We start from the raw sequence: 18612 nt of genomic DNA on the forward strand, positions 1-18612 counted from the left end.
TCATTCATTCTTTATTCTTTTAGTGAATAGCAACTATGTCGCCCAGCACATGCTGAGGGATATGCAGTCGGCAACTGACCTCACAGGGTTGCTGTGAGTATCAGAGAGCTGACTAAAGCCTAAGCAAGAGCAGACACATAGTAGGTGCTCTCTGAGTCTTCACTGCTGCCCTCTCTGCCTCAGCTGCAGGGTGCAAAGCTCTGAGGGCCAGCAAGTTTTGGTTGGTGGCAGTCCCCTGGCCTCCGTTTCATGTGTTCTCACTCCTTCCCTTGAAGCTTTTTTTCCTGAGCCTTGGAATTGGAGAGGAGGCCGTAAACAGCCTAGCCCTGAAAGGTCCACGCCTGGCCAGTGTGAGAGGGGAAGCATCACAGCAGCCTAAGGGCCACAGAGAAACCATCCCCACCCGCCCCACTCATAGTTGTGAGGACAGCCTTGCAGGGGTCATGTGCTGTTTTCTCCCCCTCTTTTTTGTTCCTGCCTCCTCAGATCCTTTGCCATTTTCCACTATTTCATGATAGTGTCAAAGCAGCAGAGCCATTTCCAGGCCCAGTAGCCTGCCAAATCTATGGCACGTTCCCCGCCAGCCCCACCTCCCCCGCCGACATCTGAACAGAGTGCTGTGGGGCCTCTGGCCAGAGCTTTCTAAACATAGCTGCCTCCTGGGGACAACAAAGCACCATCCTCTGGATGGCTTTAGTCCTCATGGCCAGCCTCCAGACTGTTTGTCAGACTTCCCCACCAGGATGAGGCAGAGGAGCTGGGACAAACGGGGTGCCTGGAGGGAAGGGGATTAGAGAGGAGTCCCCGAAGGCAGAACATAAGTGACATTGAGACCCAGATGTCCAGGGGCCGTGGTTTTGGCCCTGAGGCCCTGCCTTCTATGTCTGGCGATTTGTGAGGCCCAGGACCCTGTCCCAGGCAGGCCCTGTCCCCTGAGGAACAGGACACTGGTTAACGATGAAGGGAGAGAACAGTGATCTTCCCAGGAGATGGAAAGAGCCTGTCTTTAGGGCCAGTGGGATTGGACTCTCGACTCCACGTCTAAGCTGGATGACTCTGGGCAGATCCTTCACCTGAAATCTCAGCTTCCACATTTGTGAAATATGGATTATAAGGCCCATGTTGAGGGGATTAAGGAGAATCTGTGACACGTGGCGGGCCCTGATGGCCCTGCCGTGCCAGGACTCTGTGTCAGGATGCCAGGGATTGCTGTTGCAGGCTCTGAAGAGTGGGTGCTCAGTATAGCATCCCCTCCCAGCTGCTCTGTGGCACTTAGGTGATCCTACCTTCTGTACGGGTGAGTGTCTTTCAGTTCACCTCAGGGTAGCATGCAATCCCTTTTCCAGTCCTAATGGTCTAAGAAGGACCCCAAACCCAGAACCCCCTCAGCTCTTTAGATGGGGAACAGCCCAGTCTCTTTCTCCTCACAGGCCTCGTACTTCAGAGCTCACCTGCTCAGACACCCTGCTCCCAAGTTGGTACTGAGGCTCCTTTAAAACATCAGCCCACATGTAAACCCTTGAGCAAAGGTAAGAGAAACTGCAATTATTGAAAAGAATATAATCCTGGCTTTCTCAGCTCTGGGCCTGGCTCTGCTTGATGGGGTGGGGTGGGGAGGCACCCACCCATGTCCTCCCCCCCCCATTCAGTTCTGTTTAAAGTGGGAGGCCCTGACCTGTTCCCCAGGTCTTTAACACCAGGAAAGGCGGAACCCTGTCCTTAGTAAGGGGTCCTCAGGAGAGACCCCAAACTAGCAACCTTACCATATGGAAAACCTGGTCTTTGTACAATGAGAGGCCACTCTGCCCCAGGAACTTTATTCCTATGGGCATACAAGCTGCTGCCCACTTCCTAGTGACACTCTCTGAATAGAGATAAGTCAAGGCGAGATATGAAGTCTCTAGGTGTTAACAGGAACAGAGATGGAACGTTGCTGGTGGAAACATCGGCTCCTGTTGTTTGGACTTGCCTTTCTGTTGACAGGCTGGTCCCCTGGCAGGGGTGCTCCCCAGGGGAATCCGACATTGGATGGGCGAAGGAGCAGATACGCAGCTGCTGCTGCTAGGGCCACCATTCATAGAGCACTAACGCCACACAGCAGCCCTGTAAAATAGGTCACGTGGCAAGTGGCAAAATCGGGATTCAAAGTTTGTGTTGTTTTGGCCTCTAAGGTTTCTTCATACTTTGGAGTTCCAAGATTCCCAGTATGATCATAATTCTTAAAGACCTTTTCTAGAGGCCTCTGGAAACACATGTCCACAGCAAACACGCTGGCAGATTGTTAGAACAAAAGCACCGAGCTTTCCCGAAGGGAAGTTACCCTGAACAAACCTACCAGCCCTCTTATACGTAACAAAAACATGTCAGCAAAAGAAACCAGTAGCTTTAGTGTATTTCAGTTTTTCAGAAGTCTTTGACAAGGTTCCATGCCCCAAAACTTTCCATACCTAGAAAAAAAATTAATTGCTTCACTGGGGCTTTTCGGGTAATGCTTTGTCATGCGAAGGAGGCAGCTTAGGGAAAGAAAAATATTCCTAGGGATGAATGTGTACTTTTCTGGGTGGAGACTTGTAAACAGCAAGATCTCGCAACGATTGGTGCTGGAAGAGTCTTAGCTGATATTTTTTTAATTAAAGATCTGGAAGAGGAAGTACATGGTGAACATTTCAAGTTGACAGGATTCTTTGGAAATGAGAAGCCAAATTAATGAAATGTGTATGTATTTTGCTTCCCAGATCATTGCTAATGATTAGCTTCTTGCTGGCCTGCTTGCTACAGTAACGTACAAATGGTTTCATCCATTCAACACATATCTGTCGTGTGCCCCTGTGTGCCAGGCGCAATGCTGGTCACAGGCACGTATCATACATATTGTCATTCTGCTTTTAAAAAGTGAGATTTCATGGTCTCCCCCTTGCCTGTTTTACTTACTGATGTGAACATCACAAAGCAAAGATCTACCTCCTTTTTAATGTCTGTCTGGTGGCATTTCCCTGAGAGATGAGTATACAGTAATTTAATCAGTTCCCTCTGTTGGGCATTTCCATTATTCCTGGATTAGAAATAATATCAAAATGTAGTCTTAAACATCCCTGTACTCAGATATTTGTACATATGAACAAGAGTTTCTGAGGATAGTCACCTGGAAGGGAAATTACTGGGTCAAAGAATATATGCATTTAAATTTTTGATAATGCTGATGAATTGCCTGCCAAAAAAACCATTTAGTTCAATTTTAATTACCCCCAAAGTGTCTGGCCATGCCCACTTCCTCAAATTCCTACCAACGTTGCTTATTACATGTCATGCAGGGTCTCAGCTCCCGCTTCCCACATAAGAACGCAGGATATGGCGAGGCCAAAAAGAAACACCAATGGAGCCATAGATAGGGGAGTCATACCACTATATTCTCACTGGCAGCTGGGTTGGAGACACAGGAAGTAGAAGCCACACGATCCGCAATCCTCCATCAGCTTCTCTGCCAACCAACCCCTCGCTAACTGCAATCCTAGAGCTTGCTAGCTCTGCCACGGCAGTTATATCAGTGGCCAGTGGCTAACTGGTTATAGCTGATGGCCGACTAGTCACAGCTGATGGCCATCTAGTACCTGAGCCAGCACCTTTCCACGTGAGGTTGAGAGCCTGGAAACTGCTCTCTGGGGCTCTGTCCCCACATTCCACGCCTACAGGGCTCACCTCACAATCTACGTGACAAACATCTTCCGGGACGGGCCCTGTGTCAGGAACCCAGCTCACAAGAAAAGGTCCCAGTCCAATTCAAGTAATGTCCCTAGGGGTGTCCCTCAATGTCTACTTTCTGGGCACAGCCAGAGCTCCCAGGGCACCACCCGTCTTTCTGGGCACAGCCAGACTTCTGAGCACAGCCAGCGTTCTCACATATTCTCGACAGCGGCCAGTCAAGACACAGGAATAAACATTGCCTGTATCCCAACAAGGGGTCTTCCTGCACCAGTCTCACTGGCGGCCGGGTGAGACACAGGAAGCAAACATCCGCCTGTTCCACTACGTGGTGGTACGTTCCCAAGCCAACAGTCAAGCGGTCCATCAAATCAAGGATGGAAGGCAATTCCCCATAGTCCACAGTCATTCTCTAGGGCTGTGTGTTGGCCTCACAATGTGTGCCCTCTCTGCAGGGCGAAGGCTCCATGTCCTCCCCAACCTGGGGGTGAGGGACGACCTCGACCTCACCCACATCCTCTACCAAGGACTCAGCAAGCGTTTCCTCCTGGGACTACAAGTCCCACATCTGAGCTGGCCCAGCAAGCATCTCCCAGCCCACACAACCGCAACGACCTTTTTCTCCGTCCTATTCTGGTTGGAGAACCGTGCACATCCTCCCACCCCTCCATGAGGGTCCAACTCCTGAAAACAGTGGCCACTGGGTACCACACACTGTGTGGGGGCCACATGTCCCCCCCCCCCCCCCGCCCAGAGTCAGCCATCATTCTTACCTGGCTGGAGTCTTGCTTGCCCCTCCAGGTATCCAAGTGGGTGTTGGCCTCAGTGTAAGATGTCCACAACTCTAGGAGCCCACAGCAGCAGCAGACCAAAAGGAAGGTGATGCCGGCCACGGCAAACAGGGTGGTGTGCCATCCGGAGGCTGGAGAGGACCAGCAGTTCACCGAGGGGTCACGTTTCTACCAGGCAGACTGCCGCTTCCCATGGGCTTCCTGAGACTGAGTGTTCATATTCACAAACTGCTCCACCGCCCTTCAGAGAGCTTTGGCTGGCACCATACCCTGCTCGCTGCACCATGTGTCATGTGGGGTCTCAGTTCCCGCTCCCCACACAAGAACACAGGATATGGCGAGGCCAAAAAGGAACAACACAGAGCCATGGATAGGGGAGTCATACTGCTATAGTCTCGCTGGCGGCTGGGTTGGAGACACAGGAAGCAGGAGCCACAGGATCGGCATTCCCCTGTCTGGTTCACTGCCAATCAATCAACCCCTCGCTAACTACAATCCCTACTTGCTAGCGTAGCCACGGCAGTTATAGTAATGGCTAATGGCCAACTAGCCACAGCTGACGGCCAACTAGCCACAGCTGATGGCCATCTACTACCCGACCCAGCACCTTTCCACGTGAGGCCGAGAGCCTGGAAACTGCTCTCTGGGACTCTGTCCCCACATTACATTAGTTTCCTATAGTTGCTACAACAGCTTACATTACATTTAGTAGTTTTAAAACAACACAAATTAACCTTACAGTTCTGTAAGTCAGAAGTCTGGCAGGCATCTCACGGGACTGAAATCAGTGTCAGCAGGGCCGTGCTCTTCTCGGAGGCTTTGGGGAGATTCTGTTCCTTGGCCTGTAGGCCCCGTCCATCTTCAAAGCCAGGGAAGTGGACATGACCAGTGGAGTTCCATATGGTATTGCTCAGACACTGACTCTTCTTCTGCCTGCCCCGTTTTCCATTTTCAAAGCCCCTTGTGATCACAATGGGCACACCTGGATAATTCAGGATTCTCTCCTTATCATAAGGTCAGCTGATTAGCAACCTTAATGGCATCTGTGACTTTAACCTCCCCCTGCTATGTAATGTGACACGTCCACAGGTTCCGGATAATAAGCTATGGACATTCTGGGGGGGCCAGTATTCTGCCGACCACAGATATTATCAACCTTTTTAATTGTTTTCATTGTATGTGAAAATATGGTATCCTGCTCTTTTAAGTTGTATTTCCTTGATTATTGGTGAGGTTGAACCTCTTTTTCTGTGTAGAGAGGCAAAGCAATTTCTGTTACTATAAGTTGTCTGTTCATACCTTTCATCTCCTTTTCTCCTGGGTTACCCTTTTTTTTTTAGTTGAATTATAAATTCCTTGAGGGCAAGGACTTTCTCATCCTCCCATTTGCATCCCAGAACTTCAAAATGTGTCTGGGTTCAGAGAAGAGACTCAATACCTGTATTCCCTCCCCCTCCCCCATTATCCCCCTCCCCCATTCTCTTGCTATTCTGCTTGGGAAGAAATATCAGGATGCTTCTGGATGAACTGGCCGAGTTGAGTCTGTATCTTGGAAGATGTGGTGGCTGAGACAAGGCGTGTCTTGTGGTTTGCTTACAGCCCAGTGGACTTCTCAGGCTGTTAAGAGCTATGGGGTAAAACAGACCAAGTTCCCAGCCCCCAGCTCAGCTGTGGACATTGGCAGTCCTTCCACCCTACTCTGAGCCTCAGTTTTCTCACATGTAGAAACAGAAATGGTGGCCTGCTGACATTTTAGGGTTGCTGGAATGGGAACAGGGACAAGCACTGATTCCTTTTGAGAAGGAGGACCCAGCTTGCCACGGTGATGGGTGATTGGGGGCAAAGCCAAAGGAGGGGGCTGCTGGGCCGACATGAGTCAGAATCTGAGGAGACACAGAGAAAAGCGATTTTAGGTCCTTTTGCAGAGTGTCAGGCAATGTGCTGTCCTTTGACATTTTTAAAGAAGTTACAGTAAAGGTTGAAATTGCTTTTCCTTTATTCTGGGTGTGAGCCCTTGTCCCTTCTGGAGTCTCTGCTGACCACAGGGCCTGCCTGGTGCGGGGCGGTAACTTTTACCACTGCCTCTAGTTGGCCTCCTCCCATCATCCTTCAGGGGGGATGTGGGAAGATGGTGTCCAGTGGGACTGATGGTCTTCCTGGCTGGGCAAGCCTTGCTTAGTGAGCAGAACAGGATCCAGTCTCTGAACTGTGGGGGCAATACCAGTGCTGTGCAGAAGCCCAGCCTGCAGCGCCTGGACCAAATGCCCACCCTCTTGGGCCTGCAGTGTTGGCCAGCAAGAACTGGAATAGGACACCAACCACTTCCAGTGACAGAGCTCCATTCCCTAGGCTGCCTGTCCAGGGCCTCTCAGCTGACCCCCAGACCTCCCCACATGCTGGGACTGCCTGGGTCCCCAGAATGCCCCGTTGGCAGTCTACTTGTTCAATCCATTAGCACTGCCACGTCAGTTTCACAGAGAATAGTGGGGACCAGCTTAGGCCACTTAGGCCAGGGCCTGCCCATCCAGGCCTTTCCAGGTCCAACTCTACACCCACTTTCAGGATGGAGCATGCCCTGGTCAGAGGGGGGAGGCAGGTCCTTCCCTCCCTCCCCCTAGAACCTTCTGGAAGGTTTGCTAGGGCCCCAGAATACTTGCCTCAGAAGAGTCTTTCTCATCCACACGTCTCTGATGGCTGCATCTGGAGCCTTGAGCGCCTTCTCCAAAGGACTAGTGGGGGAAAGAATCCCCTTACTCTGAACTAGCCATACTATCTTGGGGGACTCCTTGGCCTCTCTGAGCCTCCATTTTCCAGTGGACAGCATGGGAATAGTAATCCTTCCAGTGTAGAGCCCACCTTGCACTGGACCCGTGATGGGGCCCTCAGTGGTGGTTCTTGTCATGGCCTCCTCGCTCCTGCCCTTCTTTCCTTCTGCAGCTGCCTGTTCCAAGGCCTGAGCTGACACAGCCCTGCTTCTGCCAGTGATTGGTGACTGTGGCAGGGCCACAGTGGCTTCTCCCATGGCTTCCCCCCCTGGGCCTCAGTAGTGGACACATTCCCTTCCCTCTTTGCCTCCCCCATTTCCCCAACCAAGTGGGGCTGACAGCCATGAGAAGGTACCTGGACTGGAAGGCCAATGCCAGCTGCTCCCTCCTCCCATTTGGAAGCTGGCAGCTGCCTTTGTCTGTCAGCCCCAGACCCCAGACCCAGGACCCTGATATGGGCTCACAGTGGCCACCCTCTTCCTTCTCGGTCAGCAGGGCACTGCAGGGCCTGGACTTCAGCCCCTCCTGTGCAGCCACCCGGGGGCCTGGAACCCATTAGCCTTTTAAATTAAATCCGTCTGCTCTGTGCTGAAAACTGGCCCTGGGTCTCTGCTCCCCACCCTGGGCGTGTGAGCGGAGGCTGCACACAGAGGCGATTGTGTGAACTGGGTGTGGCATCCTAGAGGGCAGAAGCCCCGGCGTGCTGTGTGGCTGGGGGCCCTGCTGGCCTGTGGTGGGGGCGTTGGATACCAAGGAGCCAGCTGGACAGGACTTGGCACTGAGGGGCACTGAGGGGTATCTGGAGACTGTTCCTGCAGCCTGAGCCTATGGCGCTGAGGCTGGAGGATAAACAGGGCTTTGCCCTTCCCAGGGCATGTGGGCTTGCTGACCTGCTTTTCCTGACAAAGCTGTTCTCTGCCCACCCAGGAGTGCATCATTGATGAGGACTGCGGGCCCCGAAGTTACTGCCAGTTTTCTAGCTTCCAGTACCTCTGCCAGCCATGCCGGGACCAGCAGACGGTGAGTGTGCCCGCAGGCCCCCAGGGCTGCAGCACCAGGGCCATGGAGCCCAGAAAAGGGTTCTGGAGGACAAGGCCCGCCTCCCCCACATTTCAGCTGGGTTTCCCGGAAACCTCCTATGGGCCACACCATGTCCATGCTCAGAAGACCCTCTCCAAGATGCCTGTCCAGGAAGCCATCCCCACCTGCCCCACGACTTCTGGCCCCATTGTCTGCCTCATGGATGATGGAGGGGAAGGGAGGGCAGAGGAGGAAGCCCCAGACCTGTCCCTTCCCCAAAACCCATCCCAGTAGATACAGTCAATGACGCTGCTGCAGCCCCTGGGGCAGGGAATGGGTAGCCTCTCACCTTCCTGGCCTGCAGCCCACCGCCCACACCTTTCTCCCAATCTTCCCAATCAGAGAAGGCAGAAGTCAGGCCAAGAAGAAGCCAGAAAATCTCCTGTTGGAGATTGTTCAGAGAAGCATGAATAAGGGTAGCAGAGATTCTGCCTCCACCCAACAGATGTTCGGACAGAGCCATATGGGCCCATAGACTTTTCTTGGCCGTTTTTATTATTAAGACAAGAACACAGCACAGTAACAAGTTTGGAAAATAGAAGGCTTCTTACTACCCCTTCCGGCCCCATCTGTGGTTAGGCAGCTGCCGATGCCCCTCGTGGCCTGTCCTGCTGGGTGCCATCACTGAGCACATCCATGAAGAAGCCACTTTGCTGTCTAACTGCCACTCCCCATGTGTGACTCCAGGCCCACGGCACCCACGTGCCAGCCCATCTACCCCTTCCCAGGCTTGGGCCTTAATGTAATCAGCTTATAAGAATCACACTGCCTGCTTCTCTGGCCCCTACGCCACATTCCTTCACATTCCTTTCCGACCTAGGGTCCTAATAAGAAGGAGGCAGGGCACAAATCTGGGCAGACAGCAAAGACACACTCCCATCCTTTAAAGGCAAAATCTCAAGCTGTACAGGAAGACCCAGATACATGCGACCTCCCAGCTGCTGTTGTTCCGGTGTTCTGAGGCCTCACGTCTGTCTCACCAGCCCCGTTCCCACCTCTGTCCCCTTCACTTCCATGAAAGCCCCACCAACTTAGGACGTCAGTTACCCCCCTGTACAGTGGAAGGATGTGGGTTGGCCTACCTGCAGTACCTTCAGGCTTTCCGGGCTGGGGGTGGTGACAGGCTCTCCCAGGTCGTGAGCTGGCGGGCTGTTGTGTTTCCCACCTCTCTGCAGGTCTGCACCCGGGACACTGAGTGCTGTGGAGACCAGCTGTGTGTCTGGGGTCACTGCACCGAAACAGCCACCAAAGGCAGCAATGGGACCATCTGTGACAACCAGAGGGACTGCCAGCCTGGGCTGTGCTGTGCCTTCCAGAGAGGTGGGTGGCTTCCCTCTGGGTGCAGGGCAAGCCCTTTCGCACACTTCACCAGACTGGGCCTCCTGGGGCCCGTCTATGCCAACCACACCCCTGGGCAGGCTCCCAAATGCTCACTCACTATGTGTTCCAGCTCCACAACCTCCGCCTGACACCTGAAGTGGAAGACCATCTCTTTTTCTTTTCCTTGTTGATTTATAGAACGTGCAAATTCCTTCAGGACACTTAAGCCCAGGCAGGAAGAGCAACCCCTCCCCCATTCCATTTCACCTCCCTCCCCAGGCCTGAGGTAGCTCCTGGCCCTGGTGGTGTTTCCCGTCAACTGAATGGCCCCTTCTACTCCCATCTTCCATTCCCATTGCCTCTCCCAGGAGAGGTGAGCTCAGGCACTCTCCCCTTAGCCACTTCTCCCAGCCCCTTTGTCCTCTTGGTACCTGCTGCTCCTGTAGTTTTCCTCAAGGATGGCTTTTGGGTGTCACTTCAGTCTCATTCCACCTTCCAAGGCCTTGGCTAGCTCCAGCTGACCTGTTCTCCTTTTGTCTCCACCACTCCTTGGCCCATTTGGGAATCTCACTGCCCCAAGCTTTCCCACTGAGTCCATTCCCAGGCCTTTGTTGGTACTGTGCCCCAGCCTTGGATGCCTTTCTTCCACTCTTAATTTCTCCAGACCATTGGCCTCAAAACCCAGCCCAAGCCTGCCTCTTCCAGGCAGTCCTCCTAACTGCTCCAGCCTCCCCACTCATTCCCTCCATTCATTTCCTCTCATTCCACCTCTTCAATCCTAACCTCCACATTGGGTAGGGTGGAAGGTGGGGGGCTGCCTCCCATTTCTCTGCTCCACCCCTTGTGCCTGCCCTGGTGCTGGGGCACAGGGTGACTCTTGGCTGGTTCCAGGTCTCTTGTTCCCGGTGTGCACACCCCTGCCTGTGGAGGATGAGCTCTGCCACGACCCCGCCAGCCGGCTTCTGGATCTCATCACCTGGGAACTGGAGCCTGATGGAGCTTTGGACCGATGCCCATGTGCTAGTGGCCTCCTCTGCCAGCCTCACAGGTGAGGCCCCACCGGTTCTCCTTGTCATGAGCCAAGAGCGGATGACATGTCTCCCAGTTGGGTCTCAGGAACAGGAGCAGGGAGGAGATGTGGGTTCAGTTTAGGATAGGTTTAATTTGAGGTGTTCTTGAGTATTCTAGATGGAGGAGTCCAGTAGCAGGCAGACCTATAAGGCTAGGGCTTAGGAGAAGGTATGGCCAGGGCTACAGAGTCAGGTTCATTTGTATGGTGGTTGAAGACTCATGAGTGGGTGACCCGAGGAGAGGAGAGCTGAGGGCGAAGGAGGCAGCCCAGGCCCATTACTACCAAGGAGAAGCTGAGAAGGAGCTGGCAGAGAGGTCAGCGGGAAGCCAGGAAAGTAGGCCCCCGAGGTGGAGGGCACCACCAATGCTTAGAGGCTACTGAGAGACTGTGAAGCACCAGGATTGCGCCGTGGACATTTCTCAGGGCACGTCTGCCTGGACCTCTCAGCAGCCGTTACCCAGCCTCTCCCAGCGGAATCCAGGGTGGCTGGGCAGACAGAGCTCCTCCTCCCCGCACCACAGGCCCAGGGCTACCCATGAGGCCAGGGTTCCCCATAGGCCCAGGAGATGAGGCCTCTGTCAGGGCCTAGAGGGGCAGGGGGCTTAGAGGGGCACCTTGTCGCTATAAATTCTCAGATCCCTGTGTCCGCTGGGTCTGTCCCTGGGATGCTGGGCCTGAGGCCTCAGTCACAGGAAGACAGACCTGCAGCTAGAGGTGGGGGGAGCTGCCCCGTGAGTACATTTTCCCAAGTGACCCTCCCTCAGCAATCTTTTTTAAGGTAAGATGTTGACACGAAGTTAAGACTCTGCTGAAGAGATGTTAGAGGAGGTGTCGTGAAGGTGAGACCGGGAGACCTGCCAACAGCAGAAAAAGGGCAGAGCCTTTGTCTCAGGCCAGGACCCCCCACGTTGAGCCTGGCTTTGCCCCATGGGGAGACATGGCCCTCGGCTGAGCCACAGCCCCCGTCTCTCCCCAGCCACAGCCTGGTGTATGTGTGCAAGCCAACCTTTGTCGGGAGCCATGACAAAGACGGAGAGACCCTGGCACCCCGAGAGGTCCCTGACGAGTACGGAGATGGTGGCTTCATTGAAGAAGTGCGCCAGGAGCTGGAGAACCTGGAGAGGAGCCTGTCAGTGGAAATGGCTTTTGGGGAGCCCGGTGCTACCTCTGAGCTGCTAGAGGCTGAAGAGATTTAGACCCAGGCCGGTTCTGCGGGTACACGTGCAATAGAAGTAGCTAATTTATTTCCCCAGCTGTGTCCTGTAGGTGTCGGCTCACCGGGCTTTTTTCCATGGCCTCTTCCCAGAACATTTTTCCCTCTGGCTTGAAACAAAATGAGGTGCTGCACACTTGTCTAGTCGCCCCCAGACTGTACACCACGCATCACAGTTCTGGTGCTGGGGACAGGTGGGGTGTGGGGGGTTAAAGCAAAACAGGGCTGTTAAACAGGTCCAAATTATTGGCCGCTTTGCCTCTGCTGGTTGGCAGATGGCTCATTTCATTTTGTTCTATGTTGCCTCGAGAATTGTTGGAGGGGAGGAGATGGAAAAGGATGCAGAATTTCCTCATGATGGGTTTTGAGGAAACGTTGACTCTTATACATGTGAAGAAGAGTGCCCTGGTTTGCAAATATAAACCTGGCAAAGATGCAACAAACTAAGTTTTCATGCACTTCTTCGCGTGGGCATAGGTAAACTGTGCCTTCAGCTGCTGCAGGTGAAACGTTCTGCTGCCTCTGAGTTACATGCAGTCAGCCTTTCAGCAGTGTTACTCGGCCCCTACCTTTGTGCCAGGGAAACAGTTGCACACGTATCCACAATTGAGTCATGCTCTCATCACAACCTGGTGAAGGGGGCACTGTTCTCCCTGTCTGTCAGGATCTTGGAGGCTCAAAGATATCAAGCTGCTTGCCCAAGTCACACAGCTAGTGAAGACCAGAGCAGGATTTCACTCAGGTGTGACTCCAAGCCCCGTGCTCTCCCCAATCCTCCCCACCAGCCGAGGTGCCACCAAAAGTACCCCATTCAAAGAGGAAGAATGAGATGTTTCTTTTTTTTGAGGCACATCTGGAATTCAGGTCAAACAAGTTCACACATCACTATAAGAGTCAACTTCTACTCTTAGAAATAGTCGTGTTCTTCCTAGTGTGGGGGCAGCCATCATTCTAGTGGAGACAGATCGTACTGACAGCATGCGCCATGGCGGTGAGTTACAGCAGTAACTTTGAAGGGACATGATCGGAGCATATTATCTAAGTTACCTTGCCAGAAACAGTACTTACTTAGGTCATTGTAGGGCCAGGAGTCTACATGAAATTTACAAAATAACCTACCAGCAACTGTAGACTATTATCAACCACGTGGAGAAAATCCAACTGAGCTAAGGCTCTATGAAATGCGGTTGTAATATCCAAACTGAGAGCACTGAACTGTATGCTGTCCCACAAATGATATTTTCAGGTGCCATGGACTGTTTCCATCATGTATTCATCCAGAGTTATTAAATTTTAAAGTTGCACACGATTGTATAAGCATGCTTTCTTTAAGTTTTAAATTATGTATAAACACATATGTTGCAGTTAGAAATTAAGCATAAATCACTTAAACTACTCTTTTGTGGTTCTTGGACTTCTTTTTTCCTTTTGACTTTGAGTAAATATAAAACCTTTTCAGCCAGAAAAAATAAAATAGAAATGACCCGTTTTATACATATATATATACATATATATATATATATGTATATATATATACATATATATACACACATACATATATATGTATATATATACACACATATATACATATATATACATATATGCATATATATAAAATCTCTTTCATGTAAATAAATTTTCCAGACATCTGAAGCACCCCTCTTTTAGTATCAAACTATTTTAGAAATGTTAACCATTTTTGGACAGGAACCTTTCACTGTCTTCTGAAAGAGTAAATGGAATGTATCTGCCCCTTTTCTTGGAAGTCCTTTAATCAAACACAATTCTGGGCCATTACACAGTAAGAGCTTCAGTAACTGTAATAATAAAGCTACTATATATTAAGGTCAGTCGGGTACAGGCAGTCTACCTGTTTAATCATTTAATCTTCACTGAATCCATGAGTATTTTCTTCACTTAACAGGTGAAAATGGAGTCTCAAAAAGATTAACTAATAGAGCTAGAAGGCACACAAAAACAGTATGTAGTACGCTACGCCCGGGATATACTAATAACATTAACATCAACTACAGGACTATTCTCTAGTCTGTGTCACCAATCATCAGGACCACTCTAGACCCTTATTACTCGACAGCTACTGACTGACACCTGCCCAGAGCCAGGTGCTGTTATATGCTGTGTGGTGCCATGTCAATCCAAATAGGGACCCTGCCACGAAGGCAGCTCAGCCTAATGTGGGAGGTACACGGAGCCCAGTGCCCACAAAAAAAAGCACTCAATGCGATACTGGAACAGATGTTACATCAGCCTCAAAGGAGCACATGGCTTAGGAGACGTAGCAGGAAAACTGGCTAAGATTATAGAAGTTAATCAGGAGGCCAGAAGGAACAGGAAAAGGCATTCCGGGCCACGGGGAGAGGGAGCGAGGCAAGAAGGAGAGAGGGTATATAGGGGAAACTGTAAGTAATGCACAGTGGTTGGAAGGCAAGGTAAATTTGAGCAAATGTTTGGAGAAGAGGCTGAAAATTATTTCAATCAAACCATTTATTGAGCGCCTACTATATGTCAGGCCCAATATTAGGTGCCAGGGAGACAGTGGTACATGAGATAAAACCAGGTTCCCTCCCTCATGGAACCTATAGGCAGGTATATTACCTTGCTCCACTTTGTCATCACAGCCACAAAAATGTAAGCACATGAGAGGCTTTGCAAAATACTCGGCTGAAATCGACACGTAGAGTGGCTGATGTATCTCCTGTACTCACAGTTCTAAATGGAATGTGGTTATAAGGGTTAGGTGGAGCTTGCTACTTGACCTCACTGCCTGCCTTTCTCTGGGATGCAGAGTGCCTGCCAAGGAACCCATGGTAGACACTGTCGTTTCAGCTACTTAAAGCTATTCCAACTCTCTTTGCTTTCCCTTCTCGCACCACCGCAGAGTCTGGAAAAGCCAGTTCCCCTTGCAGCTCGGGATCGCCACATGACCAAGCTCTGGCCCAGGAAATGTAAGGGAATAAGTGCCAAAGAGTTTCTGGGAAGGAGTTTTTCTTGAGTGACAAAAGGAGAGGCATACAGGAAGAAGTATGCCTTTGCCTCCTTCCCTGGTTTCCTGCCTGAGTCCAGGGGTTTCGGGTGTGCCATTTGGCACTGTGGCGGCCATCTTGCGGTCAGGTCACATGATCAAGATCAAGGTGGTGTCTGTCGTCAGGGCTGCATTTTTCACTGTGGAGGAAAACATTTCCTTGCTCTTTTTCAGCCTCTAGGGGTCACTCTCATTTCTTGGCTCATGGCCCCCCTTCATCTTCAAAGCCAACAATAACAGGTCAGTTCCCTTTTGTATGAAATTTCTTTGGTTTTCTGCAGCTGGGAAAGGTTTTCCACTTTTAAGCACATGTAAGAATAGATTGGGCCCATGTCATGCGGGGTGTCATGCAGGGTCTCTGGTCTTGCTCCCCACATAAGAACGCAGGATATGGTGAGGCCAAAAAGGAACACCCACGGAGCCATGGATGGGGGGTTCATACCACTATATTCTCGCTGGTGGCTGGGCGAGACACACGAAGTAGGAGCCACAAGATCCGCAATCCGCCGTCCACTTCTCTGCCTGCCAACCAACCAACCAACCAACCAACCAACCAACCAACCAACCAACCAACGAACACAGCCACGGCAGTTATATCAGTGGCTAATGGCTAACTGGTTACAGCTGACGGCCAGCACCTTTCCATGTGAGGCCGAGAGCTTGGAAACTGCTCTCTGGGACTCTGTCCCCACAGTCCACCTAGATAATCTAGAATAATATTCCCATGTTAAAGTCCTTAACCTTAATCACCTCTTTCAGAGGTCATTATTCTGCCTACCACAAAAGAATGAGTCCTTGATGACATTGGGGAGAAAAGCTATCCCGCTATCAATCATATCTGGACCCGTTTTCAAGTAAAACACCAAGATTATTACAGGTAAAGTCACTGTTAATCTTTCCATTATTTGAAGTGCGAAGCTTTCTAACTGATACCGGACATAGTTGCATCATGAACAATAGCCAAAAGGGAACAAATGACAACTTTGTGAATCCCAACTCACCCACTTTCCCACCCCCAATGTATGGCTCTGGAAAAATCAAAATGAGAAAAGGAGATGTTTGGACATGAGGTGCAGGCTCTGAGTCTACACCGACCTTCCACACAGATGGGAATGGTTGGTCTGTCCACCCACATTGCCTCAGAATGAACAGGAAGAGGAGTGTGATGGGACATAAGTGGTCTTGGCTGATTCTTCCCAGCTTCCCCTCCTCTTGTTCAGTTCCTTCTCCCATTCATTCCCCTTCCAGGTGTCTGGCTTTCCCTGCCTCACTACCTGGTTCTTTAGGCTTTTGACACAGACGGTTGGGAGAAAGGGACGCAGGGCAGAAGGATGAGTTGAAGAGAGAAGCAAGGGGCCCTACTGTGGTGTGAGGGAAGAGGTGGGGATTGGAAAGGGGGCATTAAGTGTCCCTATGGTCTGTGTATCCCCTCCAGATAGTAAGAAATGCAACTAGATTATTCTGGAATTACTTTTTGATAGCTAGATTGGGTTTCTAAATTCTGGGGGCCAATAGCTGTGGAGCTGGGTACAGGGCTGGCCGAGAAGTGTCATTTCAGCAGTGGCAGCACAACTCCATATAAACTAGAAGTGGGGGGTAAGGAATCCCCTTTTGGGAGATTGCAGCGTGTGGAAAACGGTATTCCGTTTGATCTCCCATGAAGGAGGGGAAATTAGACTGATTCCATTGACTAAAACTCATGGGGAAAACTTTAGAAGAAACTCATAAAAATCTATTAAAAATGACACATCATGGGGTGGGGCGGTGGCTGTGCAGAAGCTACAGGACACCCTGACTTGCCACCCATGTACCATACAAGGAAGAGCATCAGGGAGAGGGGGCTTGTTGGAGCAGCTACGGGTGTGCAGAGAGGGGTAGGGTGGGGGGTTGAGGCAAAAAAGATGGATTCTAGCAGCACTCACATCCCGATAGAGGTATGGAAGAAGGATGAAAAAAGGGTAGAAGACTTGGTGGGGACCAGTGCAGCATGGGACATATATTTTAGAGGAACACCTCTTGTCAACAACAGGAGGCTGGCAAGAATCAAGTTTCATAAGGGAACACCAACGCTGGGAGTTGAGTTTTTGGCTGGTAGGATCTGCAGGGCATCATTTCATAGTGAATTTACAGTCAGCAGATAAAAGGGGACAGTAACCTCACCATGACCAACGGGAGGCTGCGCATGTAAGGAAATGTCTTTCCCTCTCCCTTCTCTCTTCCACTGTCCGTCCATAGAGCTGGTGCAGGAAGAGTGGGTGGGGAGAGTGACAGCACTGATCACACACCCCCTTCCCTCTCCAGAAAGCAGCACATCAAGTGAGCACTGTGTGTGGGATGGTGGTGCGGGAACCTTCGAACCAAATAACTTAAACTTTTGTAAGATGAGATTGTTTTAATAATGCAGTGACTTAAATGGTATTGGATTGCACTGAGAGCTTGATGAGAGCCCACTTCCAGTGGGAAACTGCATTCAACAATGGAGTTGGTAGTAACTTGGCAGTTCCTGGAGAAACAGAGCCACTGCATGTTTGTATCTCAAGTGGATATTCCTCACTGAAATGGGTTAAACATTGTAAGAGGTTGAAAACAAAGTGTGCCTCTGCACTGGAGGGAGGGGAATGAATGCTGGGAGCAAAGAAAGCAGAGGGGGAGTGTGGTCCCCACCTTTCAGGCTAGGCTATAGTGTCCACTAATAATTCCTGGTGGGGTAAATTTTCAGGCTCTGACCAATCAAAAGGCCAGCTTCTGTACAGATTAGCTGGTGAGGGGGAAAGAGGCAGAGGATTCCACCCCAACGCTTTTTTGCCCTCCTAGCTTGGCCCTAGTGATTTGCTGCGTTCTTTTCTAACTTTAATGCACTCTTGATTTTGCCAACTATTCTTGTTTTCTGAAAGCCAAGTTTTGACAACTAGCACTATCTCTAAGATATGATCACGTGCCCCTCTCGCCTGTGTGAAAAAACACTGAAGGAGCATCTTCTGAGTTCCTATACACTAAGTCTGGGTGGCCACAAGCTTTATTTGGGCCATGAACTGCTTTACCAACTTGGTAAAAGAACATTTTACGAATCTCCTAGAAAACTATACATACACCCTGCTAGTGACCAAAATACTGATTTTTCAAAAATCACACAAATTGTTTAGATGGGCTAGTTTTATTTAGCAAAAAAACCTTGCTAACTCAGATTCTCTTCTATTCCATTTACTCTGGACTACAATTTGCAAGTCACAAGTGCAAGAGTTGTTTAGGGTCTTGATGCTGAACAAAAGGACAAAATTCAGAGGGAGAACTACCGTAGCCAATTCAAAAGGAAATACTAGCAAATGAGCCAGAATAAAAGATTTTATTGTATTCCATACATTCACAGGTTCAGATTTAGTAACACTGCAATGTTGGATGCTATGCTCTCCCTTAGCTTAGACCACACTGTAAGTTTGTAGCTCTCTCCTCTCCTGGCCTAGAGATGTGTCACAGTTCCCACTGTAGCCTGGCAACCAATGGCGACTTGACTACTTTCTAGCAGTGACATAGGTTCACCCCTGCTTTCTCAGAATTTTAAAGTACTTTCCATTACACTACAAAAGATCACCAAACATTTTAATGTGGGGCTTCTTCACTTGCTATTTTTA

At 50.5% G+C, this 18612-nt stretch overlaps 1 protein-coding gene across 4 annotated transcripts in view; it reads left to right on the forward strand.

Annotated features, from left to right (window-relative positions):
- DKK3 (dickkopf WNT signaling pathway inhibitor 3) overlaps positions 1-13338 on the forward strand; it is a 42008-nt gene extending 28670 nt beyond the window's left edge. For all 4 annotated transcript variants that reach the window (XM_081061948.1, XM_081061951.1, XM_081061950.1 and 1 more), the window contains exons 5-8: positions 8183-8275; positions 9511-9655; positions 10547-10703; positions 11704-13338. In XM_081061948.1, coding sequence (XP_080918074.1) covers positions 8183-8275; positions 9511-9655; positions 10547-10703; positions 11704-11923 — 615 coding nt within the window. In that variant the 3' untranslated portion in view covers positions 11924-13338. The remainder of the gene's footprint in view (positions 1-8182; positions 8276-9510; positions 9656-10546; positions 10704-11703) is intronic.
- The last annotated feature ends 5274 nt before the right edge of the window (positions 13339-18612 follow it).

This window comes from Rhinolophus hipposideros, assembly GCF_964194185.1.
Source record: "Rhinolophus hipposideros genome assembly, chromosome: 10".
NCBI lineage: Eukaryota > Metazoa > Chordata > Mammalia > Chiroptera > Rhinolophidae > Rhinolophus > Rhinolophus hipposideros.